Genomic DNA, 26,823 nt, shown 5'->3' on the forward strand with positions numbered 1-26,823 from the left:
GAGTTATCTTTGGTGGAGGTGCATGACCATTTTCCACCTTGTTTTGTGCTGGTGGTCCAAGTGTGGAGAAGACATGGAGACATGACAGAGAGCTGCTGGGCTGTGCAGGGACAGGGATGGATACCTGCACCAGGGCCACCACTGCTGCTTCATGACAGCAGGAGAGGGCACCCATGAGCTGTCTCTGCCCGCAGCACCAAGTGAGCAGCAGATTTGAGTGGAAACAGGGATTTGGGGGCTTTTTTTTGTCCCTGAATTATTAGTTCTGCAAAGTAGCATCTGGCTTGGTGTCTGGTGGGTGCTGAGGTGAAGCCTGTTGTGGTTGACTGCTTGCTGTTTGTGTTGCCTACCGAAAAACCACGACAAGGGGACTTGGGTGGCATTGCATAAATGGGCATCTTCCTCAGGGTACTTGTTTGGAAGATGATGCATGAGGGTGATTTTGAAACTGCCAAGAGTGGGGAGAAGTGGGTCTACGGCATGGTGCTAGCACATGACCCTGCCTGCTTTAGAGGCAGCCAGTGCTGCCTGCACCTTCAGACGTGGTTAAATTTTGCCTCAAGATGGCATTTTTGTGCTTTGAAAGTGTCTAAGGCTTCTTGTGATGCCACGAGAACAGATGAGAAGAGTTGTCTAAGCAGCTTTGGTGCTTGACAGAGCTTTGACCCATGGTCTTCAACTGTTATCTGTGATCCCTGTGAGGGGGAGGCAGGGACATGCTGTGGTGTAGCCCCAGGGCTGGATGTACCCTGTGCAGATTGGCAAAGCAATTACTTTATTAATTACTTGTTAAACTTTGATATGCTGATCAGTCCCCAGATTTCTCCCAAACCAAGGCCGAGGTCTCTTTGAAGCTTGGCTGTGGTGGCCAATGCAGAAGGAAGTAATCTGACCAGCCTGGGTACAGGGTTGCATGACTGCACATGCTGGTGCCAGGTGCCCCCATCCTGAGGAGAGGATTGCTCCTGGCAGAGGTGAGGGAAGGGAATGGGGCCTCAGGAGGAGAGAGCACAGAAGTCAGGGTGCAGGATGTCCACACTGCACCCTTTGTGGTGTGAAAGCCTCCAAGCTGGCCAGCCCCAGTTTGGTGAGGCTCATTGCTGGAGGAGTTCCCAAAGGAAGGTCAAGGAAACCCCAAAGAAAGGTCAGTGTAGGCTCTCTTGAAAAGGCAGCAAACAGCTGGCTGCCTGACTTGAGGTGAGGTGCAGGAGGGGATGGGCTGAACTCGAGTTGTGCTGAACCCCTGCCTTCTTGGGATCCCTTGTAGGCGTTCAGAAATCTCTGGATTTCAGGCCAGAAGTGATGAGACAAATGGCATGTGGGGAGGCTGGGCAGAAGCGGGAGCAGAGCCAGGGCCATATCCTGACCACATGCTCCCTCCTGCTCGGCCCTTGTTCCTTGGCCACCTGCAGCCAGGCTACCCTCCCTCCTGTGCAGGAGGGAGCTCCATGTCCTCTGCCGTGCTGATATGTTGCCAATCAAGTCACAAGGCACTGGGATAAACTGGGAAAGACTCACTGCTGTGTGCTTGTGCTGGCTTGAGTAATGCTGATCCCAGAGCCTGGCCTGGCTTCTCATGTGCAGCCTGCACTTGGTGCACACCAGCACTGGGACAAAAAAAAAAAAAAAGAGGTGGGGAAAAAACCTCTCAGGCTTCTGAGTCTGAGGGCTTTCTGAGGCAGAAAGGGGAAGTGTGGAGGACTCCTGTAGAAGAAGGGCTGCCCTTTCCTCTGTCGTGCATGCCCTTTGCACGCCCTGACTCCATCCTCATTGCTGTGCCTAACCAGCGAGATGAGTACGTATCTGAACGTTGCATTGCTCTGAACGGAAGCGTTTGTGGTGTGTGTGGTGTATGCTTACAGCACTGTCACAGCATTAACCAGGAGGACTGTTTTGTCTTCCCTCCACAGCCTGGAAGTGTCTCCTCAGGTAGAAACCAGCTCAGATGCTCCTTCTCATTTTCCTCCCTGCTCCCCTGCCCTGTTTCCTCCTGCTGCTGTAGCCCATCTCGCTAGCATGCCAAGCTCTAACCTCCCTCCCGCTGCTGGAGACAGTCAGTCCGGATGCTTGTCCCCTACCAACCCATTCCTCAGCTCCCTGCAGAGCAATCCCTTCTTTGAGGACCTCCTCGCTGACCAGGTACTAAATTCTCCTTCACCTACTCACTTTTTCTCTAGTTTCCCGTCTGGGCCACATGCTTCAACAGAGGTCGCTGGGAACTTTTATTCCTCTGAGGATTGCAGTCCCTCTGCCTCCCTAAGCCATAAAGACCAGGAGAGGGAGTCTCCAGCCAAAAGTGTTGGTGTCCCCGTTCCAGAAACTACTCCCCCATCACAAGGAGGCCTTTCTCCTCCAGATGAGAAACCCGCAGTCCCTCCTCCCCTCTCGGAGTGGGATGACACCTTCGACGCCTTTGCAACTAGCAGGCTCAAACCAGAGCTGAAGAAGGAGAACTTCTTTGCTTCGGTGGTGGCAGAGGGTGTGGCTTTCATCGATGATCCCGATGCAGCCAGCCACATGGAGAGATCGGCTGAGCCAGCTCACCAGAAGGGGACTGAGGTGCTTGAAAAGGCTGAGTCACAAATCAGCAGTGAAATGCCCACAGCTCTGCGGCCTTGGACGAACTTCTCTGGTTTAGACGTAGGGGCAAACTTGGTGAGCACAACTCAGGAAGCAACGGTGATAGAGGATGTGCTGAGCCCTGTGTCTGCAGGGTCGATGGGGAGGAGGAGGACAAGCAGCACGCCAACAGTTTGGACAGCTGCCTTTGCAGCAGGCACTGCAGGGGAAAAGGAGGCTTCCACGCCACTGACTGCTGACAGCAGCGCTAGGGAGGAAGGGGACGGTGATGAGGAGGAACCCTCCAGTGGAGGGACAAACGGATGGATGACCATAGCCACCGAAACAGCTCCTGACCTACCAGAGAGTGCCCAAAGCGTGGCTGGGCAGGAGCGGGTGGACCAGGACAGTGCCTTCATCCCGCGGCCGGCCTTCCTCGAAGCCAAGAGCAGCTCTCGCACTGCCACCTGCCTGCTGCCCAGAAGCTCCTTCACCCCTGAGCTGGCCTCCCAAACTCTGCCAGGCAGCAACGTGGCGGCTGTGCCCCCACGGCTGCTCGCAGATGTGGCACCGCAACGGTTCCCCACAGCCGCTGAGCCAGGGGTGGAGCCCCAGGGTGCTGGTAATGAGGAGGAGGCATTTGACATCCGAACTTCTGTCTACAGGCTCCAGGCCAGCATGCGGCTGGAGGCCAGTGAGAGCCGCGTCAGGCTCAGCTCCAACGTTCATGAGAGACACGTCATCCTCTCACCATGGACAGGCACCCAAGAGCAGGAGGAGATGGCAGCTGGCTCAGCTGTGCCACCCCCAAAACCTCCAAGGTGGTTCGCAGCTGTGGCCAGTGGAGGGGACGGCAAGGAGGAGGGTGGTAGCAACCCGCAGCTGAGACTGCAGGGCAGCGAGGAGCAAGGGGAAGATGTGGAGGGTCTGAAAGCAGATGTGGAGCTGCCAAGGAGCCATCTGAGCAGCAAGCCCTCTGTCCCTGCATCTTCCAGTCCACCTGTGCTGGGAGTGGATGTGGCTGAAGCCAGGAGTGAGATCCTGGTCTCCAAAGATGCTGAATCTGCTGTTGTGGACTCAGCACAGGAGGAGAGAACTAGTGAGCTGGCTAAAGGAGACACATCTTTAGGGGAAGACCAGTCAGAGATGAATGAGAGGGATGCAGCTGAGCAGTTCGAGACTTGTCCATCAAAGTTCTTCTTAGATGGATTAGGCCAGTTGGATGCCAAGGAGAGCTGGAGCCAGCCAGGTGTGTCTCCTCTGATGGTGACTGCAGATGGTGCTGAGCAGGAGGTGGCCTCCAAACGGGAGCTATTCCCTGAGGAGATGAACATGTCAGGACTAAACCCAGCTTCCAAACTAGACCTGGGCCAGACCGAAACCTTCTGTACAGCTCTGGAAGAGCAGGAGTCAGCTGATCACCCCGAAGATCTCAGCCTGGTGGCACAACCCCCAAGGTTAGAGCATGGGGAGAGTCCATCCCAGCCGGAGCCAGCATGGGGTGAGGGCCAGCATGGGCCAGTGCCTGGCCCCACTGGGCAAGTGGAAGGCCAGTTTGAGGCTTGTGCCCCCACATCAGTGGCTGGTCCTTCCCAGGAGGCAGAGCAGGGCAGCCCTGCTGCCAGTGAGCCCAAGGGGCCATGGTGCTCAGCAGACAGCAGGATAGACTTCAAGAAGGCTGATTTCTGGAAGCCAGATAGGGTGAAGGAGAGGAGCCAGCAGGACACTTCAGCCCCAAGAAATCCCTTTGCTCCTGCACTCAGCCCGAATTCCCCAAGCAATCCCTTTGTGGAGAAGCCACCAGACCCCCTCCCCATTCAAGCCGTGCTGCCCGAAAGGCTTGATGAGGGAGGCTTCAGCTTCACCAGCTTGTGTAAGGAAGCCCTTGGGCAAGGCTTCCAGCCCACTAACCTCCCCAGGGAGCTTCCTTTCCTGCATGACAGCCAGCCCTTGGCCTTCTCCACCCCTTTCCTTGTGGCTGCAACTAACCCTAATGAGTTTGATTTCCCCTCCCCTGTCGCGTGCCCCGCGAGCAGCGGAGTCCCTGCCGCCAGCCGCCGCGCAGCCGCCCAGCCCTGCCCTTTGCTGCAGTCCGGTGACACACAAGCTTCAGCGCTCGTGGTTTTGCCCAGGGAGACACAGCCAGCTGAGAAGCCCTTTTTCCTCCAGCAGCCGACCAGGTGAGCACCACGGGGAAGGCAAAGGGTGTTTCATTTGGTAGAGGTGAACCCTGTCTCCCTTCTGCTCTTGCGGGGAACCCCGGCTCAGTGTCAGCAGCTCGCAGTTGTGCTGACTCCAAGGACCACACCTTGCTGCAGGTCATTTCTCCCTCACCTTCCCATGATCCCAAAGAGTCCAGCTTGAACAGCTCGAAGCCTTGGCTCTCTTGGATCATGATGGGGAACAGGCATTGGTGTCCTCCTTGTGTTTGCCCCGAATAGAGGCAAAGGGTTTAAAGCAGCCAAGACCTGCCCCAGCTGATAAAGCAGAGCTGCATCCTCATTTCACTCAGTGTTGATTTTGGCTCCATCATCTTCCCTGTGCTTGCGGAGCAGGTGCCTTCTCCATGTCTGCCAGGGGAGCTTCCAGCCATTAATGCTCTCATGAGTTCCTTCGTGGCATGTGCACAGCTACTGCCCCTTTCCCTTCCATTAATTGAGCTTTGGTTTCTTTCCCTTTTAAACAGCCATCAGGTACTAAAACCCTCTCCATAATAATAAAAAAAAAAAAAAAACTAAAGTACTTTCACCAGGTTGGTGGCAAAATGCCACTGTCCACTCCCTCCTCTCCAGGTGCCCATTGGTTATGAAGCAAGTGGGACTTAGCCTTGAGGATAATGGGAATGGAAAGAGGGGTACTGTGGTGGTACATCAGGGAAAAGAAGCAGCTGTTCCTTCTTCCAGGACTTGGAGCTTGTAGGAATGCCATGAAGCAGAGAAAGATGCTGAGTTCAAGACATGGAGTCAAGACTTCACATGTCCTTCACTTCATCTGGTTTTCCTGGTGCACCTTCCCCTGGGCTGCCTGGGCAGGAGAGGATTGTCATGGGTTCTATCTGCCCCTGCCCAGAAAAATCAAGGATCAAGCTCTCACATGGGAGCTTGGGTATTTTAGCAGTGGTTTATTCCATCAGCCTTGCTTCCACAACAGAAGGCAGGATCTTCATGGGGCACTGAAATGATGAAATTTCATCTGGCCCAAGAATAATCTTGGTCACAGCCCTGGGGAGAGAAAGGGCAGGAGGATGGGGACAGCAGAACTTTGCTGAGCTCCAGCCCTTCTTGCATGTGTTTTCCTGCTCAGCTTGAGCATAGGATTGATGTGCAAAATGACCTCGAGAGCGAAGACCAGCAAGGGGTGGGTCCCAGAATCACAGAATGGTGTGGGTTGGAAGGGACTTCTGGGGTTCATCTACTCTAACCCCTCTGCTAAAGCAAGGTCACCTAGAGCAGGTCTGGTAGCTGATGTCTATTATTATTTTCTTTGTTGAAGCCAGATCTTCAGATCAGTCTGAGTTGGGTCATTCATCCTCCAGCAGGTAGCCTTGTTCAGAACTGCAGACAGGGGGTACTCAGAAATCTGGATTCTGTTGATGCTTGTGGTGCTTCATGGAAAGAGAAGTGTTCTGCAGGCCCAAAGGGTAAAACTGGGTGATGAGAGTAGTGCCAGGACCCTCGGTGTTGGCAGGACATGCTCACAGTCATCTTCAGGCTTGACTGTGCATCTATCCAATGCCTGACTGGCTGGTGGGAGGAAAGTGGGCTTGGACCTAAGAGCTGGTTGTCATGGCAGTGCTGGCTTCTGTCATGAACATCTCTGCTCTGCCTTCTCTACCTGTAAACCACAAAAATTTTGGATCCTTGCTGCTGTAATTGAAGAACCTTTGAAGAGTTACTGAGTTCTCTGCAGAAGGCTCTGAGGTTCTGTGCAACTTTATAAAGTTGGGGAGATGTGACTTATTGTCACAGGAGGAGAGAGGCAAGGGAAAAGCTCTTTTGCAGGTCCCCATGGCAATGTTTGCCTTTCCCAGAATCATCTCCTGGTCAGCACATAGACAAATGGTTGAAAAAGGTGACAGGAACAAGGAAAGACTTCAAACTTGCAGGCATTGAGGCTTAGCTAGGACAAAAGTGTCTTTCTCTTCCACCATATAAAGGAGGAGCTGGTACCTGGTGTGGATTATGGAGAGTCTGGTGTGCTGGGCTTGTGTGCCCTCTTGGGAGGGATGGCATCTGGGTGTGATGTTTTCCCCTGTGGCCAGAGGGGCTCTCTGGTGGTCATCTTGTTCAAGGTGGCAAGTCAAGTGTTAGAGCAGCATGTCTGAGTGAGACCAGCACCTGCTGCCTAGACTGGCTGGGGCATCACCTGGTCTTGGTGAGCTGGGAAGGTGCATCCTCCTGGAACAGCTTCTTGAGTGCCAGATGTGAAGATGCAGCTGGGGAGCAGAAGAGCAGGTGCTGGGTTTATGTTTGCAGGTCCTTCCCTGCTCTCTTGCAGCGAGGGAGGGCTCTCACCACAAACCTTACTGCTGGGGTAAGGTAGGTGCTCAGAGCATCAAGTCTATGGAGGTCTTCCTTTCTGCTCTTTGGGAAAGGGTGGGATGGTGCCTTCCCTGTTGGGAAGGTGTCTCTGGGCACAGCCTCCTGGTCTAGGTGGGACATAAAGAGAGCCCATACAGTGCTGTGGGGACTTGACTGCCTTGGAGGAGCCCAGCAGCTGTGCAGCTCCTTACCCATCAGCTGGGGACTGGGGTGTGTGACTGTTACAGTGTGTCATGGCACCTGTGGGTGACAGGACTGGGGATGTCACAGGCTGCTTTGTGCCTTCCCAGTGTTAGGAGTGCAGCAGAATTGTCCTCTTTGGAAATCCCATGGTTAAATCCCATGCCAGTCTGTGTGACCCTTGGAGCTCCAAGAGTGGCTTGCCACATCCACAGGCATAGGACTAGGAGAAGAGCTGCTGATGCTGAGTTCAGTCATTTATTCTCCTCCTTAGACACTTTCTCCACAGAGCTCTGGCCCTCAGGTGCTGTATTCTGCTGTAGGCACAGCACCTTGCCCACCAGAAGTGGGTTTCCTTGGATTTTTTTGTCCTCTTCTCTGTGAGAAGCATTTCAATTAGGTGGTAAAGACTTAATTCCCAGTTTGCTGTAGGGGATTGTCCCTCCTTTATTACGGTGCTCAGCAGTGACCTCAGAAGGATCAGTGGGAACTGTGCTGTCAGCCAGCCAGGCTTGCTCAGAGAGAAGGACCAAGCCTGTGTGTCAGCCAGAGATGTCTCATCTGGAACGTGTTCAGCTTCACCACAGAGTTCTGGCCACTTGGAGATGCAGCACTGGGTTAGGCAGGCTCTCAAGTTCACATTCATCAGCTGGCAGATGGAAACAGCTTCTCAGCAGATCCACCAGGACCAGGACTTCAGATGTGGCTATTAGGTGTGAAGCAACCTCTGCTCCCCTGGAAGTACCCAGTGCTGACTGTCCTTGGGCAGGGCACAGGTGGATGAAGGTCTCCTGCTTTCAGATTTTCTCAGAGTTACAAGCTGAGGGGGCAGCACTCCTGCTTTGCTCATCAGGAGCCCTGGGGAACTGAAAGCTGCCTTGTGACCAGACATGCAGTGGGAGATGTCTCCCTGCTTTCAAAACGCATCCAGGCGTTCCCACTGACGTCCTAAGGCACTTTCTGGTTTTTGTTCTGTAGAGTGGCTGTGGTAAATCTGGTCCAAAGGGGCCCTTCTGGGGTTTAAAGTCATTTGAGTGTTTGTGACACCCTGGCAGTGCCCTGCAGACCTGCTCAGGGGTGTCAGTGTCCTGCTTCTGGAGCCACACTCTGGGCTGAGTTTCTCTGCTGGCATTGGGTGTGCATACAGCGATGGTGGCATCTGGTGCTGCTTACCTTCAGTTCTGCTGGCTCCCCAGCCACTCTTCTTCCCAGACACTGTGTTTTGAGGAACAGTAGAAGTCCAGCAGTGGTACATGAGATGTCTTCTCCAGAGCCTGCAGTGAATCCCACTCATTTTAGGTTAGGAAGAAGGACAGCAGCAGTTCAAGCAAGCCAAGTCATTACTTCTGGTTTTTTAAAAGGCTTGGGAATGAACACTTCATGGCCTCAGGTCCAGTTCACCTTCACCCCATCTTACATCATGACAGACAGACAACTGCTGGACCACTTGTAATGTGATGGCACAATGTTTGCAGCTCTGCTGGTGAAGGCTTCAGTCCATGGTAGAGCTTTAGCTGTTGCTCATAATTGATCAGATCCCCTCTGGGGCTGTTCTTTTTCAGGCTCTCAGCCCCAGGGCTCTCAGCCTTTCCTCCTCACAGAGATGCTCCAGGCCCCTCAGCAGCTTTGTAGCCTCCACTGGACTCTCTGCAGTATTTCCCTGTATCTCTTGAACTGGGGAGCCCAGAACTAGACCCAGGACTCAAGCTGTGGCCTGACTAAGGCAGAGTAGAGAGGGGAGAACCTGCCTTGACCTACTGGCCACACTCTTTTTAACTTAGCTGTGTGGAGCTGACTGCATTTGATACTTGAGTCCCTTCTCCATAAAAACCATAGGGAGAGGCAGCAGTGTTGCTCTGCAGCTCGAGTGAGTGTTAACTGTGCAACCTCCTTGTTCTCCTTAGTCCTCACCCAGTGAAACCCATCAGTGCTGTGGTGCAAGAGGTCTCCAGTGAGAAGAAGCAGCAGCACAGGTCCAGCCTGTCGACTGCTCTGAGCAATGGCCTGGAGAAGCTGAAGACAGTCACCACGAGCAGCGTCCAGCCTGTGGCCCCATCCTCTCACTTGGAGAAAACAGACTCAAAGATGCAGGTAGGAACTTACCAGTGAGGTTCAGAACTGCATTCCCACCTGCTCCAGATGGTCAAGAGTTGTTGACAGAGGTGCAAAAAACCTGGTACTGGAGGAGGTACAGTGTGAGCAGAACCGTGTGTATTAACCCTTATGTCACTGATCATGGTTGCCCAGCCTCCCTTACCCCATGACCTGGTCTCTGGACCTTCTCACCCCATTGTTGTTCCCTATTGACCGTTGGGAGAGAGGAGTTTGACACAGTTTGTGAGGAAGCCCTGCCCAGTGGTTCACTCAGCTGGCAGAAGTGCTCTGTGGTCAGCTCTAGCTGTATGGAGAAGGCTGCCTTGGCCTGGCTGGCTGGGCAGCTGTTGTCTCCAGTGGCTTTGGGCGAGTGCATGGCACATGGCAACACTCAGACAGACACACAAAGCACTGCTGGCTCTGGCTGGTGCTGTGCCTTGCAAAGGCTAAAGGGAGCAGCCCTTTTCATTTGACCTCACTGAATGTTCCTCTTGGTTTCCGTGACAGGATTCCTCCATACTGGACCAGTCTGCCAAGTATTATCACTTGACCCACGATGAACTGATCCAGCTCCTGCTGCAGAAGGAGAAGGAGCTGAGCAAGAAGGAGGAGCACATCCATGAACTGGAGAACTACATCGACCAGCTGCTGGTGCGCATCATGGAACAATCTCCCACACTCCTCCAGATCCCACTGGAGGAAAACAAGACCAAGTAGCCTGTCCCCAGTGGCCAGCATCACCTGCCTAGAGCACTGCTCCAGTAACCACGCTGCAAACATCCCTGCACTTCCCCTCCTCTTACAAGAGGGCTCCAGTGGCTTCTGTTCGCAGAGTTTAGCAGGAAAGGTTATCTGCTCCTTCCCAGCCCAAGCTTATCCCAGCTCTGGCTCCAGGGAGCTATAGGGTGATGGGCTATCATCTACCCTATGGGGAGGAGCAGAGCCCTCCAGCCCTCCACAGAAGGCAGGTGCCTCCTTAGGTTCCTGTCATTGTGACCAAGTGGCCTCTTCTCAGGCACTCATCCTGCCAACGCTTTAAGTGGTCCATGGACATGTGAGAGCTGGAAACCAACCACCTCACCAGTGTCTTCATCCTGCTGCTGCTCTTCTGCTCAGTCTTCCACATCTCTTACCTCTGAAGTGGTGTACCCTGGCTGATGGATGGTTGATGACATCAGGGATGCTTGGACTAAGTAAAGACTCTGCCAGCATGTTACTGAGTAGGGCAGCTGGGGAAAGGGGCTACTGTTGGATGCCTCTTTCCCTTCCTGCCCCACATGTTGTACCCCCAAATGAAGGATCTTCATCTGAGGAGCCAGCTTTAAGTTGTGCCACTACCCAACCGTATGAGAGATGCTACACAAAGTAACAGCACTGGAGTCAGAGGCTGTAGAGGACTCATGCCAGGGTCACTGCCTGATTCTGGACAGATGATCCTGTTGATTCCTTGGCTGCCTGCACACAGACTTGTGATGCTGCCTTGTTTACCAGCTCAGAACTGAGCTCAGGAGATGGGAGACAGGGCCACCCATGGTCTGTGCACCATCAGTACTGGAGGAGTTCTCTTACACCACCTAGTCCATCACTGGTCTGGCTGGCACCAGCATGGCTGGGGGAGGGCTCCTCTCTGCAACCCACAGCTGCATTTTCTGCTCAGTATTACACTCCCCACCTCCTGTCTCCAGGAATTGCTTCCCACTAGCTGCCTTCTGCCACCACTGACTTTGCGTCGCCTTCCTCTGTGCAACAGGAAAATGCCATTGGGACGGCAGAGAAGGATGTGTGACCTCCTGGCCACCTCTGTGCATGACATCCTGCTAGGTCAGGCATCCATCAAACACTCTGTCAACACAGCAATGCAGTGATCACTGTGGCTCCCCTCCAAGCCAATATTAGCACCAAACACCATCCTCATCATAGCACATCAGCACGCCGGCCTCAAGTCTCGGGTGGCATGGGCCTGTCTGTAGGTGGTGTAGGTCAGCTCTCAGGAGCTGAGCTCTGCTGACTGCGGGGTCACCCTCTAAAGGCCTCTGATTGAGGTGGTTTATCTGCCACAGGTGATGCCAACCTGAGGCTGGTAATCAATGCTCCTGGCCACAGCAAGTACAGCACAGTGTTTGGTTTGGAGGTGGAAGGGTACAGAAAGGATGTTGCTCCCTCTCTTCTTCTGCCAGGATTTGGGTCTGAAGGTGCCCTGCAGGCAGAGGGTTTGTTGGTGGGAGACTTGAGCTGTCTTGACATGAATGTCTGAAACCTGGAGAGTAAGATGTCTTCTCTCTCCTGTAGAGCTCCCAAAGTTACTGGCTTCTTCTAAAACCTTCATGTTCTTCTTCCTTGCTTCAGTGTACACCAGGGCTTTGAGAAATGGTGCCTTTTCCAATAGGACAGTAGCAGCTTCCAACCCAAAAAAAGCCTCTGAAATGCAGTTCTCAGTTGAGTGCAGCCTGTCTTAGGCAGCTTTCTCTTCTGTTCTCCTACTAATCTAGACTAGGTGGGTTTGCCTTTGAATGCAGCCAGCAGAGCCTTCTCACCCCTGCCTGCAGGTTGGTATTGGTCTTTGGCAGGAGTGCTGCACAGGCAGGTAGAAAGATGAAGAGGTGACTCTAGAGGAAGACAAGACCACAAATGTTCCAGGGCAAAATACAGCTGGGTAGAGACAACTTTGGGTCATGCTCAGAGTCTGGAGAAGCATGGTATGAGCTGTCAGGAGAAAAGAATATTTGGTGTTGCTGTCATCAGCAAGGTTTGGTCATGTCTAGCCCATAAAGCACCGTGTGAGGAGGAGGGTTTGTTACCTGGGAAGATAGCAGCCACAAGCCTTTTGTTCCTACCTGCCTTTGCCCCTAGTATGGAGTAGTCTGGGGTTTTGCACTTCTCTGCCTCTATCTTCATGTTCCTCCTCCCTCTGTGTGTCTCAGGCGTGGGGACTTTGGTCTAAGACATGAGGAGCTGAGGGAGAAGTTTCTCCCATTTCGGAAATACCAGACACCTTTCTCTGTATAACCAAAAGACTCCATGGCCTGGGAACTGGATTCCCTTTCTGGGTGCCTGCTTGTGTCAGAGAAGCTCTTCCATTACCTGAAAGTGGGCAGGAAGGAGTTGTGGACGGGTAGAAAGCAGCCCAGCTTCAGAAGAGTGGTGTGGCACGGGAAGGAGTGCTGGGAGAGGAGGCAGCCCCACGGGTGGGCAGGGATGCTGAGTGAGCACTGAGGGCTTCCATCAGGTGGGCATCAGTAAGGGGGAGAGGTGTAGAGCTGAAATCTCTCACAAGAGCCAGGGGCCCACGCTGACTCTCTGCTAAGTATCTGCTTCCTGGGACTCCTCCCCCAGCGCTGTAGGTGCTCCCCACACACAAGTGCCAATGTTAATAAGGATCTTGCTGCACCTCCTGCCTGCCTCCTCCTCCTCCATCACGTTTCACCACCTCCCTAGTTCCCCCTCTGCCTTAGTCAGCTGGGCCGTTTTTTTTCTCTCCAAAGCCTGACTCTTTTGCACTGGAACATAGGAAGTTGATCTCAGAGCTGCATCAGGCCATGGCAGGTGCCCAGCCCTCTCAGCAATGCTGCTGCCTCCCGTGACTTAACCTGTGTCACCTTGGAGCAACACAGGCCCCCAGCTGCCTCCCACTGCAGGAGCCCTCCCCACTGTCTCAGGGGAGGCTGAAGCAAGCAGAGCTCCAACGTTCTTGCCTTGACTTTGTGGTAGCCGAGCATCTCCAGAGCAGAGGCAGGGGTGTGGGTACCCTGGCATTGCACCCGAGACGAGAGGCTACAGAAAAATCCAAGTGGTGACAACAGCTAAGGCTGCCCTGATGTGTCATGTCTGTCCTCCAGCCTTTGGAAGTCCAGAGGTATCCTCAAGCAACAACTTGTGCTTGGGACAAGGGTGTCTTCAAGGTGCTTCTGTCTTTGTTCTGTTTCTCCACCCTGCTGTCCTGCAAACATGGAGGTTTTCTCCACCACACAGTTTTTAGTCTCTGCGTAGAGCAAGCGAGCTTGGCTACAGCACACAACAGCCCTGAAGCCAGGCTGTGTCGTTTGTTGTGTTAAACCCTCTTAAAAGACCAGAGTGAAATGGTTTCGAGGTGTATTCTTGTGGAGAAGGGGGATGAGAAAAAGCAACAGGGAAAATGTTCTCAAGTTGTTGATGTTCCATATTCAGGGTTCAGTTGCAGATGCAGGGAGGTGAGCAGCACTCCTGGTCAGGGTGCAGGGCTGTCGCTGTTTGCTGAGCAGGGGAAGGGCTTGGGGTGGGCCAGCAGCAGCTTTTCCTGGGTTCTGTTTGGACACAGCCATAACAATGACTCCAGGAGGAATTTTTGCCTCCTGCTCTGGCTTTCTCTTTCAGCTCTGGAGCTGTTTCATGAGGTCTTCCACAGGGTGCTCTGCTTTTGTTGCCAGCCCACGAGTGGGTTCCTTCGTTTAAAGAACTGTGGCCAAGCGATTTCTTTGTACCTTGACGTGGCCCTTCTGGCCCAGACTCAGGCAGCCGGAAGAACTGCCAAGGTCTGTCCTTAAACTGGAACAAAGCTGAGGGGATGTGGGTGCTGAAGGCTGGTCTGGACTCAGCCTTCTGACTCGTCTGTGAAGCTGCTCTGTGTCACACACGTGGGGTGGGGAAAAAAACAGCCCCAAGAGGGAGCGAGAAACGTCGGGAGAGGGTTGGAGTTGTTGATTTCCCTGTACTTGGTGTACAGGGGAAGTGGGTTCTGTGTGTTTCTTGTTTTAATAGTTGCAGCTGATGTTTCTAAAGAGCTTCTTCTTTACGTTTTAAGCACTTTAAAAAAAAAAAAGAATAAAAGTTGTTTCAAGCTGTTCCTAGATCCTTCTGATTTATTGACAACAGCGTCTGTGCTGATAGCACTTGGACAGTCAGTGACATTTAGCTGTTTGTTTGCTGAAGTAGGATGATGGTGGCCAACTTCTTACTGCAGCTTATTGAAACCTTCTTGTGGCTTTTCAGTTCTTAAAGGGGCTTCTAAGAAAGCTGGGGACAGACTTTATCTTGACCTGTTGTGAACAGGACAAGGGGTGATGGGTTTGAACTGAAAGAGAGAGGTTCAAACTAGAGAGAAGGAAGAAATTTGTTAAGCTGAGGGTGGTGAGACCCTGGCCCAGGTTGCCCAGAGAGGTGGGAGATGCCCCATCCCTGGCACCATTATAAGTCAGGTGGTTTGGGGCTCTGAGCAACCTGCTCTAGTTGCAGATGTCCCTGCTGACTGCAGAGTGTTCAGACTAGATGACATTTAAAGGTCCCTGCTATCCCAAACCACTCAGGGATTCTGCTCGCTGCTGACTTTCCATAGCAGGGGAGTTTGGCATTTCTGGGCATCTGTGGAAAATCAGCAGCTCGGTAGAAGAGCAAGACCCCACTTCGGTATGCTGGAGAAAGAAGAATGGAGAGCTGGTGTTGTATGGTGGACACCAGAGTTCAACCTCAGCGTGCTTGGTGAGGAAATGTGTCACCATCAGTGCCACTTTACCCCCTCCTCACAGGCACAAAGCACTTTTGTGTCTCCCCACTTCCATACAGCCCTCACTTGGCACAGGACTCACCCCCAGCCAAGACCTTTGCCTCCAACTCCTCTGCCCTAATCCCACCCACCTGTTTCCAAGCTCAGCTCTTCTCCTTCTCTGTTCTTCCTTCTTCATTCCTGCCTTTTCCTTCACAAGCATAACATCCCTTAAGCTGCGATAAATGACTTTGCTGCTCCAACAGCAGAGTTTTGTTAGCCCTAATCCCAGTTTGTTTTCCATCCCACTGGACTGCAGGCTCAGCACCTGTCCAGGGGGATCATGTTAGCCCTGAGTGCCTACATGGGCTTGAGGGGGGGAAATGTTGGGCATGCTGCCATGCAGGATCAGGCACTGAACTGTGACCTTTGGAAAGACTATCCCAAGGAAAGGCTGTCCAGAAGGGCTAGGCTGGTGGGAGCTTCCCCTGCCTACAGAGACATAGGGGGTAGAGCAGCACAGCAGTCACTGGGATCTGGGGGAGCTGGAATCCATCCAGTGAGGGACAAAACAGGATTTTAAGACCTTAGTCCTTCTAAAATTGCCACGTGTGGTTACATCAGGTGTCTCTGCCTGCTTGGAAGCTTAAGCACAGGCTCGGTACTGATGCAACTAATTCCTGTCCTGGCTGGGTTCATTGTTCCAAGATGGAGTTTTTCTGCTGGAGGTTTGTTGTTCCAAGCTGGAGTTTTGATGAGTTTGCTGTTCAAAGGCAGAGTTTTGCTGCCCGCTGCAAGTTTTCTCAAAAATCTGTCTTTACAGATGGAAGCCGACAAGAAATGTTCCTGTGACTTTCTCCCTGAGCCAGCAGGCTGCCCAGCCCTGCACCCAGCTGTCATGTGTAGGGTAAGACCCCCAAATCTCCCTCGGTGGAGCTTGCCTGATAGCTGTGGGGGCTTGTTCCTCCCTCCCCACTCCCCCAAATGGAAAGAAGCATCACTGTTGACTTCACAGTGTTGATGAGGGGAAGCAATGCCCTCCCCTCCTTCTTCCCCAAACCAGGGAAATGCAAGTTGTCAGTCTAAATGGATCTGGTTAGATTGATATCAGCCAAAGAATTGATATTCTTTCTGGTAGTTAACCAAAAAAGTGATAGTCTTATGTCACTCCAAATGTGGTTTTAGATAAACAGATTCTCTCCCCTCTGTTGTTACAAAACATTTAGTGTGTCAACACTAGGGATTGTATCAATTCTCTGGCTCTGGCTGTACTGGGAGGGAGGGGGATTTCCCTTGTGTAGAGATGGAGGGATTTGGGTTATCATCCATATTTATTGAGAGCCCAAATGCTGTGTTTGGTGAATCATAGAAGCAGAGAATGCTCTGAGCCAGAAAGGACCTTAAAGATCATCTAGTTCCAACCCCCCTGCCATGGGCAGGGACACCTTCCAGTACAAGATGAAACCTTTAGCAAAAGAAGAGTTGCTTAGTGAAGCATTAGTCACAGCAAAATGATTTTATTTTCTCTTTGAAGGCAGTGTCAGGGCTGCTATCAGCGATAGAAGGAAGCAGTGTCCTGAAGGACTCTCTGCTCTTTGGGATAATGATCGGCATCGGACTGCAGACAGGGGGGAGCAAGGGCAGAGGTGGAAGGTAGCTGCAAGAGCTGTGGCTGTGCATGTTGAAACCATGTGGAAGCCTGTCCTGGTGGCACTGCTCCCTGCTCTGTGCTGCAGCTGGGTTTAATTAAAGCAAGCAAACCATTAACGCCAAGGGCAGGGTACAGGGACAGCAGTGGGCATGCTCCAGTGAGCAGAGTGGGACCAGATCTTTGCCCATCCCCTCTCTGTTCCTGGGGAGGATCATGTTTTCATGCTTGCACATGAGGCAAGGAGAGGGCAGAAGGAAAGGTGACGCTGCCTGCCAGCAGCCTGAGGGAGCAGGTTCAGGCAGCACAGGAGGGAACCACTTGATTTTAACTTGATCTTTAAAATAAAAGGGACAAGAAATGGGGAGATGCCACTTCCCTGTTCTGGTGGAAACTCCTTCCTTGTGCTGGTGCATGCAGTAGGATGTGCTTTGGTGTGGTGTCCTGGCAGGTGTCATACAACCTATGCCCCACAGCAGGTTATCATCGAATCATAGAATTGTTTCAGTCAGAGAAGACCTCTAAAATCATTGAGTCCAACCACCAACCCAACACCACCATGGCCATTAAACCATGCCCCAAAGTGCCATGGCCACACGTTTTTTTTAACAGCCCCAGTAATGGTGACTCCACCTCCCTGGGCAGCCTCTTCCAGTGCCTGTCCATGCTTTCAGTACAGTAATTTTTGCTTCTATCCAATCTAAAACTTCCCTGGTACAATTTTGGACCATTTCCTCTTGTTTTAAATAGTTCACCTCGTCCCACATCACCTGAGTGACACCACAGCACTCCCCATGGAGAAAATGTGGCCAAGGGGTTGAGGCTGTAGGCAGCAGGTGGTTAGAGACCAGAGAGACCTGACAGCAGGAGGCACAAGCTCCTGACCAGCTACCCTGGGCAAGTGCTTTGGACGTGACCACAGGTATCATGCTTGCAGCAGGCTCTGCACCAGGCCCCTTCCCCCAAAGCTGTAGGAAATCTGAGGTTCAGTGAAGGGAGTCAGTGGTGAATTAGCCTAAAACCAGAAGCTGGTTTTGAAAATGGAAATGGGAAAATAAGAAATCAGCACCACATCCATAAAGCAGAGCAGCAGCAAAGTGTTGTGTTTAGCTTGTTCCCTGCATAAATTAAGGTCTTTGTTTTTTTCCCCCCAGTTATATTGTTTAATTCCTCCTTAGGTGGAAAATGTGCCTCTGACCTGCTGTGTGATCTGTCCACCTTTACTTCTGCGGTGCCAAACCATCCTCTCACACCCCTCCTGCCTTCTCTGCTTCATCCCCATCTCCAGTCTATTTGCCAGACCTTTGCTCTTCCTTGGAGAATTGATGCTAATCCTCCATACAATTTCACCAGCATTTGAAGGGCCTTGACACTTCTTATTCCACTAATCTAGAGAGGAGGATTCTGGAGATGGCTTCATATATCCCCCTTCTGCCCCCAGCCCTGCATGACCTTGGCTTTATCTCCACAAATCGTCTCACTGAGGAAGCGGACAAGTAAGCCTCCATCCAAGTAAACTTCTTATCTCCAGGTTTCCTGTTCCTCATTTTTAATCACGTATTTTAAAGGTCAACAGCAATTGTTAGCTCTCATCAAAGGAAGAATAGCTATTTCCACATTGAAATGGTGACATGTGAGGGTTGCTTTCAGAAGCTTTTGGGCTCTCACCTTTCTCTGTGTTGTTATTTGAGGCCAGTTCTCTCCCATCTCTTTATCGATGATCTGGATGAGGGCACCAAGGGCATCCTCACCAAATTTGCAGATTACACCAAGTTGTGTGGGAGTGTTGATCTGCTTGAGGGTGAGAAGGTTCCACAGAGGGATGGGGACAGGCTGGAGTGATGGGCCAAAGACAATGGGATGAGATTCAACGAAGCCCAGTGCTAGCTCCTGCACTTGGGTCACAATAACCCCATGAGCACTCCAGGCTTGGAGAAGAATGTCTGGAAAGTGCATGGTGCAAAAGGATATGGGGATGTTGACCAACAGCTGGTTGAATCAGTCTCCTCTCCCAGGTAAGAAGCTACAGGACAAGTGGAAATGGCCCCAATTTCTGCCAAGGGCAAGGTTTAGATTGGATATTGGGAGCAACTTCTTCCCCAGAAGGGTGGCCAAGCCCTGGACCGGACTACCCCGGGCTATGGTGTAGTCCCCATCCCTGGTGGGCTGTAAAAGCTGTGTGGATGTGCTGCTGAGGACCATGGTTTAGTGGTGACCTGGCAGTGCTGGGTTAATGGTTGGGCTTGATGATCTTAAAGGTCTCTTCCACCTTAAGCGATTTCACGATTCTATGCTTATTTGCTTAAACAGTTACAGAGTCGGCTTTCCACATGATGCTCCTGTGTGTCTTGTGCCACCACCTGTACTGCGGGTGACGTGCCTCCCGCCCTCTCACCGCCCCCCGAAGCGGACTCCGTGTCCCATGGTGCCCCGCGCCGCCCACCCTCCCCATTGGCTGGCGGCGGTGGCGGCACGGCCCTATCCCAGTGCCCCCCGCTGGCTCACAGCTCGGGCTCCATCCTCAGGGGCGCCGCGGCGGCAGCGGACTCCATCTCCCAGCGTGCAGCGCGGCAGCTGCGGTGTGCGTCGGCCAATCAGCGCGGCGGCGCGGCAAGGGGCGGGCCGCGGCGGCGGGGGAGGCTGTTTAAAGTGGCGCTTGCGGCGCGCGAAGGGGATGGCGGAGCCGGCAGACTATCCCCCGTTCCAGCTGGGGAAGCCCCGCTTCGAGCAGGTACCGACGGCAGCGGAAAGGGATTGGGGGGCACAGGAAGCGGTTGCGGGATCTGACCTATCCCCCTACCCTCAGCCCCGTGCGCGGTGTCGTACCCCCAACCCGCAAACCCCCTCCCGCGGTGAGCAGAGACCCCCGCGATCCTCTCCCTCCCGTGGGGCGCCGTGCTGATTGGTGCGCAGCCCCCCTGCGGTTGGGCTGAGCCACTGTCACTCAGAGCCGCCGCCCCCCGCCCCGCGGCGGCTCCCGCGGCGGGCGGTGATTGGCGCGTCCCGCCGTGCCCCTATGGCTCGGGGCGGGAGCGGGCAGCTCTTCCGCATGTGGGTTCGAGCCCCGCGGCCGCCGTCGAGAGCAGCAAGGTTGGGTGGGGGTCTCGGAGACCAGCGCACGGCGCGGCCTCCTCCTTCTTCTCTTCCCAGTAGGGCAGTGCGAGGGCTGGGCCCTGCTCCGGCGGGCGTGGCGGCCAGTCCAAGGTTGCAGGGAGGTGAGGAACCACGCCGGGAGGGAGTGAGGCCTCCTGGACAGGGGCCAGCGTGGTGGGGAGGATTGTGCGGGGAGGGCTGCTCCCGGGTGGCCGCTTCGAGTGCTTCACGGCGGGCTGCCCGTGCCGTGGGCTGCCAGGGCTGCTCGGGCATGAGGCGGTGTCAGGGTAAGGGCTGATGCTTGCGAAATGGCATCATGTGGGGTGTCTGAGGCGGCTGGTGAGGAAACGTGGTTCGGTGCGACGTGCGAGGTGAGGAAGCGGCCCTAGAGCTTTCTCCTCTGTACCCAGTGACGAGGGAATGGCGAGGAAGGGCAATGGCCCACAGCAGCCAACCCTGGCTGAGCAGAGCTGGTGCAGGGGTCAGAGCCCCTCATCCTGGCTACTGCTTTCCGCAGCTTCTGTCTACAAGCACTCCACAGCGTCCCTGCCATGGCACAGCTGGCAGACACTACCTTTCATTCTTGCAGGGCAATGCCTAGCTGGCAAAGTTCGTAAAGCCTCTGTCAGTTGCTCTTGAGCTGAGTAGGGCTGCTCTGGGTGGGAAGGAGCCATTGCAGTCGCCACATCAAGAACATCAAGAAGAGTAGGAGGTACATGTATGTCCCTACTGCTGGGGCTAGCTCCAAGGAGACTGTTCCCACCATCTACACACAGTCTCTGTGGGACCTCTATCAGCCAAACCATCTGACTTGTGAATTTGCTTGGCCAAAGCCACCCAGTTGGGTTGCTGAGAAGTCCAGTTGCTGATTTCCCCTGGGGGATTTTTGTGTCCTTTCCCCCACTACCTTATCCCTGTTCGGGAGGTCACAGTAGGCTCTCCTTGGAGTAAGAGATCCCCTGCAGCAAGGCAGAGGTGACTTCCCGTGCTGGGAGCCTGCTTGACTGCATGAGCCGGGGGATGCTCAGGCTGGGGAGACAGAGCTTTGTAATAAGGAGAGAGGAGGAGGAGGAGATGCTCTTCCCTTCTAGACACCACAGATGATTCGAGGCACACTTGGCAGCAAGTCAGGCTCAGAATCGGTGCGTTCTGTTCATTAAGGAGCGACTGTCACTTGTAGCAACATTTAGAAAATGTTTCGAGTGGTATGGCAGGATGGTAATGATTGCCTGAGTGCTGGAGTGGAGACAGCCTCTCTCCTCTCTGCCGCTCCTGGGGGATAAGCTGGATGTGTTTGCACTGTGGTCTGGATCTGGGGTGAGGGTTCCCTGTCAATGAAAGCACCTTCAGGACTGGATGCTTCAGGGCTGTGTTGCAGGTGGGCTAACTGAGCATTGTAAAATGTTCCCCTTCTCTTCTGTAGTGGTTTTATTCCTTTCCTGTGGGTCATGGTACTGATGTCCTGCCAGCACTTGCTCTGTGCTGCTCTGCTTTCTCCTGCTCCATCTGCCCCCATGTGAAGCGCAGCTGGACAACCCAGTTTGGGACTGGCAGCGCTGTGGAGTTGCAGAGCAGGGGAAGCTCAAGTGTTGCTGGGGATGAGGATGCCCATCTGGATCCTGTGGTCAGTCCCTGCTGAGCCTGCAGCAGACTGGTCCATGGGCACTGCAGCCACACGCCTGCTTCCATTGCTTCCGTCCTATCACCTGGCAGAGCTGAGGTCTGATATCTCTGGGTCACATGGTTATGGTTCACTGCAGAAAAGACATTGAGGTGCTGGAGTGTGTCCAAAGAAAAACAAATCTGGTGAAGGGTCCAAGAGCCACAAGTCTTGTGAGGAACTGGAGTTGTTTATCCTGGAGAAAAGGAGACTCAGGGAAGACCTTCTAGCTCTATAGAGTTCCATTGCAAGGTTGGAGCCAGGTGGGGGTTGGCCAAGGAACAAGCAACAGGACAAGAGGAAACAGCCTCAAGTTCTGTGAGGAAAGGTTTAGGCTGGATATGAGGAATAATTTATTCTCTGAAAGGGTTGTCAAGCCCTTGACCAGGCTGCCCAGGGCAGTGGTGGAGTTCCCCCCCTCTGGAGAGGTTTCAGAGCCATGGAGACGTGGTGCTGAGGGACATGGTTTAGTGGTGACCTGGCAGTGCTGGGTTAATGGTTGGACTTGATCTTAAAGGTCCTTTTCAGTCTAAGTGATTCTGTTTCTTTCCCTTGTCTTAACCTTAGTCTTTACTACCAAACTTCATTCTCTGGTGCTGGGGAAAGATGTGTGATCCTGAGGGATCAGTGGACCTTAAATACCACCATCCTGTTCTATCAGCTGCTCATTGTGTTACCCCCACAACTCTCTGCCGTTCGTGACCCTTCTGTGGCTTGTTGTAGGGTTTTATTTGTTTACAGGAGCTGGGCTTCAGCAGTCCAGCTGACAAAGGATGCCTGGCTTGTTTTGGAAGAGATTAGTGACGCTCGGGGTGGTTGTTTAAATTCTAGACGTAGCCCTGAGTGATGACAGCATTCAATTTGCCTCTGAAATGCTGGCTGGGAGCAGGTCCAGGGCTATTGCAGGGGAGATTTGACTACAAACTGGGACTGGGAGAGATGCAGGGAGCTGTGCTAGGCATCTTTGTCCCTGGGGTGGAAAACAAGGAAAAGTTGTGTGTTAGGAACAAAACCCTTGGAGAGCAAACTGAGCTGCCTGGGGATTTTGGTTCAGAGCAGACACGGTGGTTTCCTTCCCCTGCTGTGACCCAGAGCTGCCGGGAAGAGGCTGAGCAGAATTTAGGACAGTAGGTGGGAGAGGTCCATCCCCAGCACCACCTCTGCAGGTTATGAAATTCCCCTTTGCCTCTTTCTTGGTTTGCAGTTCGCTCATTTTTCTTTGTCTTCAGGCAGGTTGCATTCTGTTGAGTCACCTTTTTGTTGTTTCTTTGCTGGGCAGAGCTCTGCCTCCCAACGCAGGCAGGCTGTTTTTAGGTAAAAGAAGAAATGAGGATGTTGGGTTTCAGAATACGTGGTAAGGACTTAATTTTCTGACAAATAGTTCTAAGGTGATAGGCAAACTCCTTTTATTTTTCCTTTAAGGATTTTCTAAGTGCTCCCTCTTCTAGAGCCAGAGCACTGAATGCACGTTCCCACTACTCTGGAGTTTTTCCCTGTAGCCCAGCTGCTTACCCTCAGTAAAATAAATGCCTTTGTTTTGTTTTCTACCAGATGAGCTGAGGAAGCCTTTCCAGCAAGGGTCTCAATAAGGTGTAGGAGCAGCTGATTGCTAACCAGGGGTCTTAACTGCTGGACAAAGATAGCACCAGTTAAACTCTGGTGGTTTTATTACAGTCGGCCCTCTGAAAAGCAACATGAGGTTGTCCTGGCTAGTGTGGCACTGTGAGCAAGAAGTGAGCTGATTTCCTTCCCAGCTGAAGTTGAGGGTGGTTGTCTCACCAAGCAGAGCTCAAAAGCTCTGTATGAAGTAGGAAACAACAACAAAAAGAAGTGACAGATTTAGATTCTTCAGGGGAAGGAGAGAGGAATAAACCCAAACCTTAAAGATCTTTTATCCTGTGAAGAGGTCATGGAGGACGTGATGTGCTTAGGCTGCTTTATGCTGCTGGCCAAAGAGGCCATTTCCTTGGCTGTGATATTAACAATGTCCTTACAGATGTGCTGATGTCTGAACTTGACCTTGCAGGTATTTTACATGTTGGAAATCCCTGCACTCTAATCTCTGAAATGCCTTAGAAGTACTAAAAAAAAAATCATTATTTCCTGCTCTCCATTTTTGTTGATCTGCTAAATTTCAAGCTCAGCTAGGGTTTATTACCTCCCAGCAAAACCACATGCCTCCAGTGTCCAAGATAACCCTTTCAGGAACACATAGATCAAGAGGCTGTTGATTAGGTGTGGCTCTCAGGAGCTTAGTGGCCTGCTGCTTGCTTACTGTGACTGCTGGAAGCCCTGATGGCAGCAGGAAGAACAGAGCCCTAGTGTGACTTTGACACAGACCTTTCTCCTCCTGCTGCTCAGTCTGATGTTATTTTCCACTTCAAGAAGTGAATGCAGCTCCTCTCCTCTAGAGGATAACCATTTTGGAGAAGGGCTTCTCTTAAAAGTCTGCAGAGGGATGTTTAAGGTTAGTTCATAACTGGCTTAACTCTGCTCCTACAAGCTGCTGGAGGTGAATTTGGTGTATGCTGAATGGTGTTTATTGCCTCCAAACGTTGCTTTCTCAGCCCCGAAGATGGGCTGACCCTGTTTAACATGTGCAGTTTGTAGGGTCCTGCAAACACATGCTTAAAGATGGATTTCAGAGAAGGAAAAGGATATGCAGACACCTTTGGGTTTCATGTTTGTCTGTTCACTTCCCAGAACCTGCCAAGAAAAGCCATCCGTTGGCTTTTTATATCTTGATCAGCCAGGACTGGGTTTTGAACAGGGAGTTCCATGGAATCATAAAAGCACAGCATGGTGGGGGTGGGCAGGGACCTCTGGAGACCATCCAGTCCAACCCTCCTGCTAGAGCAGGGTCACCCAGAGCAGGTTGCCCGGGACTGCAATGTCCAGGCAGGTTTGGAGTCTCTCCAGAGGAGACTCCACAACCTCTCTAGGCAGTGTTCTGTCACCCTCATAGGGAAAAAGTTTTTCCTTATAAAAGTTGAGATGGAACCTTCTGGGTTTCAGTTTGTACCTGGTGTCCCTTGGCCTACCACTGGGCACCACTGACAAGAGTCTGGCCTCATCCTCTTGCCTCCCCACCCTTTATCTATTGATCAGCATTGATCAGATCCCCTCTGGGGCTGCTGTTCTCCAGGCTCAACAGCCCCAGGGCTCTCAGCCTGTCCTCCTCACAGAGATGCTCCAGGCTCCTCAGCATCTCTGCAGCCTCTGCTGGACTCTATTCCAGAGATTCTTGTCTCTTGAACTGGGCAGTGCTCCAAGAAGCAAACCCCTACAATTCCATGTGACACCCATGAAAGGTTTCCATGCTGCATTCGTGTTCATGACCAGACCTGTCATGGCAGGTAGCTGAAGTTACTGAGGTGCAGGAGCTCTTCCCATACAGACTTCTGGCCCTTTAATATTACCAAGTGAGACTGACAGCATCAAAGCACTGAGAATCCTTAGCTTTGACCTAAACCTGTACTGGGCTAGACCACAAGTGCATGTGCAGTTAGCACAGCTCTGCTCTCTGCCTCTACCTTGCCAGAGTCTTGATGCTCAGTGGCTTCAATGTTCTTAATTTTGTTTGGTTTAACTTAAATGTCTTCCTAATTAATTTAAAGCTGACGTAAGCCTTCTTTTTTTTTTAGCTCAAAAAACCAAACCCCAAGTCTGCATCCTTTTTTTTTTTTTTTTTTTTTTTTTTTGGTCTGGCTTAATTAAATCCTTTTTCAAAACACACTGTAATTAAATTGATGAAGTTGTGCATATCTCCTGTTCTTCCCTGGGCTGCCCGGCACACATGTTGTAGGAATTATAGAATCAGAGACTGGTTTGGGTTGGAAGGGACCTGTAAAGGTCATCCAGTTCCAACCCCCCTGCAGTCAGCAGAAACTTCTGCAACTAGAGCAGGTTGCTCAGAGTAGTGTTCACCCTGACCTGGAAAGGTTCTGGGGATGGGGCATCTACCACCTCCTTGGATAACCTGGGTGTTACCATCCTCACTGTAAAGCATCTCTTCCTTCTCTCTAGTCTGAATCTCCCTCTTTTAGTTTCCAACCATCACCCCCTGTCCTGCCACAACAGGCCCTGCTAAAAAGTCTGTCCCCAGCTTTCTCATCAGTCCCTTTAAGTACTGAAAGGCCACCAGAAGGTCCCCCTGGAGCCTTCTCCTCTTCAGGCTGAACAACCCCAACTCCCTCAGCCTGGCCTCACAGCAGAGGGCTTCCAGCCCTCCCAGCATTGCCATGGCCTCCTCTGGCCCCTCTCCAACAGGTCCCTGTCTGTGCTGAGGACTCCAGAGCTGGTCCCAGAACTGCAGGTGGGGTGGCAGCAGAACTGAGCACAGGGGCAGAATCTCCTCCCTTGACCTGCTGCCCACAAGGCATTCTGACTCTCTCAGTGATGAACAGGTGCTTGCTAATGAGTGTTTGTGTCTCACTGCTCTTCTTAAGCCTGCAAGTAGTTTCCTTCTAGGTCTTTATCGTGGAGTCACCTGGATCTTGCGTGGCCCCAGCACAGCCACCTCAATGAGCTGGAGCTGTAAAGTGCTCCTGAGCTCACTCTCAGCTGCTGTGCCATGTAAGGGAATTAATATTCCTAGCTGCTTTGCAGAACTTCATCTTGCTTGCAGGCTGCTGAGAGGTCCCAAAATAGCTGTGATTAATCACAGGGAATTTGTGTTATTCCGTTTTCTCCCAGATAATTGTTTACTACAACAGATGTTACAGGAATAAAATGGTGAAAAAGACCACGGATGGATATTTGGGAGCTAAAGGGCATCTTGCAAGCTCCATCCTTTGCATGACTATGATGACAAGAGCTGGAAGGGATCCTGGCATAAAGGAACCATCTTGAATTCTCACTGAAATCTGGGTTTGGCTGTGTGCTGCAGGGTTGTGCTGGGGCAATGAACAGTTCTGGCTGCATCACTGCCCTGGGGCTTGATCCTCTCATCCCCTTCAAGATGACCTCTTCCAGTGCTCCAGCAGCCTCACAGCAAAGAATTTTGTCCTCATCTTCAGATGGAACCCAGAAGGTTCCACTTTGTGCCTCGTCAGTGGGCACCACTGACAAGAGTCTGGCCAAATCCTCTTGCCCCCCACCCTTTAGACATTGATCAGCCTTGGGAAGATCTCCTCTGGGACTCAGGTCCAGAGGAAGGCATCTGGAGTTGCAGTTGAGGTGCAACAGTTGGATCTGGTTCAGGATGTGAATGGTCAGGATTTGGTGGAGGGTTTGTTTTGTTTTCTTGTTTTTCCTGCTTGTTTTGCATGTAGCTCTGTGAAAACAAATACCAATAGTTAGTTAAAAACATTCTGTTGGCTTCTAGTCAGGAGACTAAACCTGGGAAGCAGGAACTAACCTGGATGATGGAAAGGCAACCAACAAGGCCTAGCAGTGAAGTAGCTTTCCATAGTCATCTAAAAAGGAAGAACACAAAGTCCCATGTCTGGATGGCAGCTAGGACAGCAGATGGGTTTTGCTCAGCTGTGAGGTGGAATGTGCAGTGCTGATGTGTAGATGCAGCCTCAAGAAGGCAACTTTGCTCTTGGCTTTGCTCTTTGGTTCTCTTTTATGTGGTTCTCAGGTTACAGAG

At 52.3% G+C, this 26,823-nt stretch overlaps 2 protein-coding genes and 1 long non-coding RNA gene across 3 annotated transcripts in view; all 3 read left to right on the forward strand.

The window, feature by feature from the left end:
* RAB11FIP5 (RAB11 family interacting protein 5) overlaps positions 1–14,178 on the forward strand; it is a 39,679-nt gene extending 25,501 nt beyond the window's left edge. The window contains exons 4-5 of the mRNA XM_054391681.1: positions 9,185–9,371; positions 9,882–14,178. Of these exons, the coding sequence (XP_054247656.1) occupies positions 9,185–9,371; positions 9,882–10,091 (397 nt within the window). The 3' untranslated portion in view covers positions 10,092–14,178. The remainder of the gene's footprint in view (positions 1–9,184; positions 9,372–9,881) is intronic.
* A 1,172-nt stretch (positions 14,179–15,350) lies between these two features.
* Positions 15,351–18,001, forward strand: LOC128974915 (uncharacterized). The gene is made up of 3 exons (XR_008489320.1): positions 15,351–15,557; positions 15,653–15,736; positions 17,656–18,001. It is a non-coding gene; the product is annotated as an uncharacterized LOC128974915 (long non-coding RNA).
* Positions 18,002–18,452: 451 nt separating this feature from the next.
* The window catches only part of SFXN5 (sideroflexin 5), an 84,337-nt gene continuing 75,966 nt past the window's right edge, over positions 18,453–26,823 (forward strand). The window contains 3 exon segments of the mRNA XM_054391439.1: positions 18,453–18,492; positions 18,885–19,102; positions 19,104–19,208. Coding sequence (XP_054247414.1) covers positions 18,453–18,492; positions 18,885–19,102; positions 19,104–19,208 — 363 coding nt within the window.

The sequence above is a fragment of the Indicator indicator genome, chromosome 23 (assembly GCF_027791375.1).
Source record: "Indicator indicator isolate 239-I01 chromosome 23, UM_Iind_1.1, whole genome shotgun sequence".
NCBI classification, from domain to species: Eukaryota; Metazoa; Chordata; class Aves; order Piciformes; family Indicatoridae; genus Indicator; species Indicator indicator.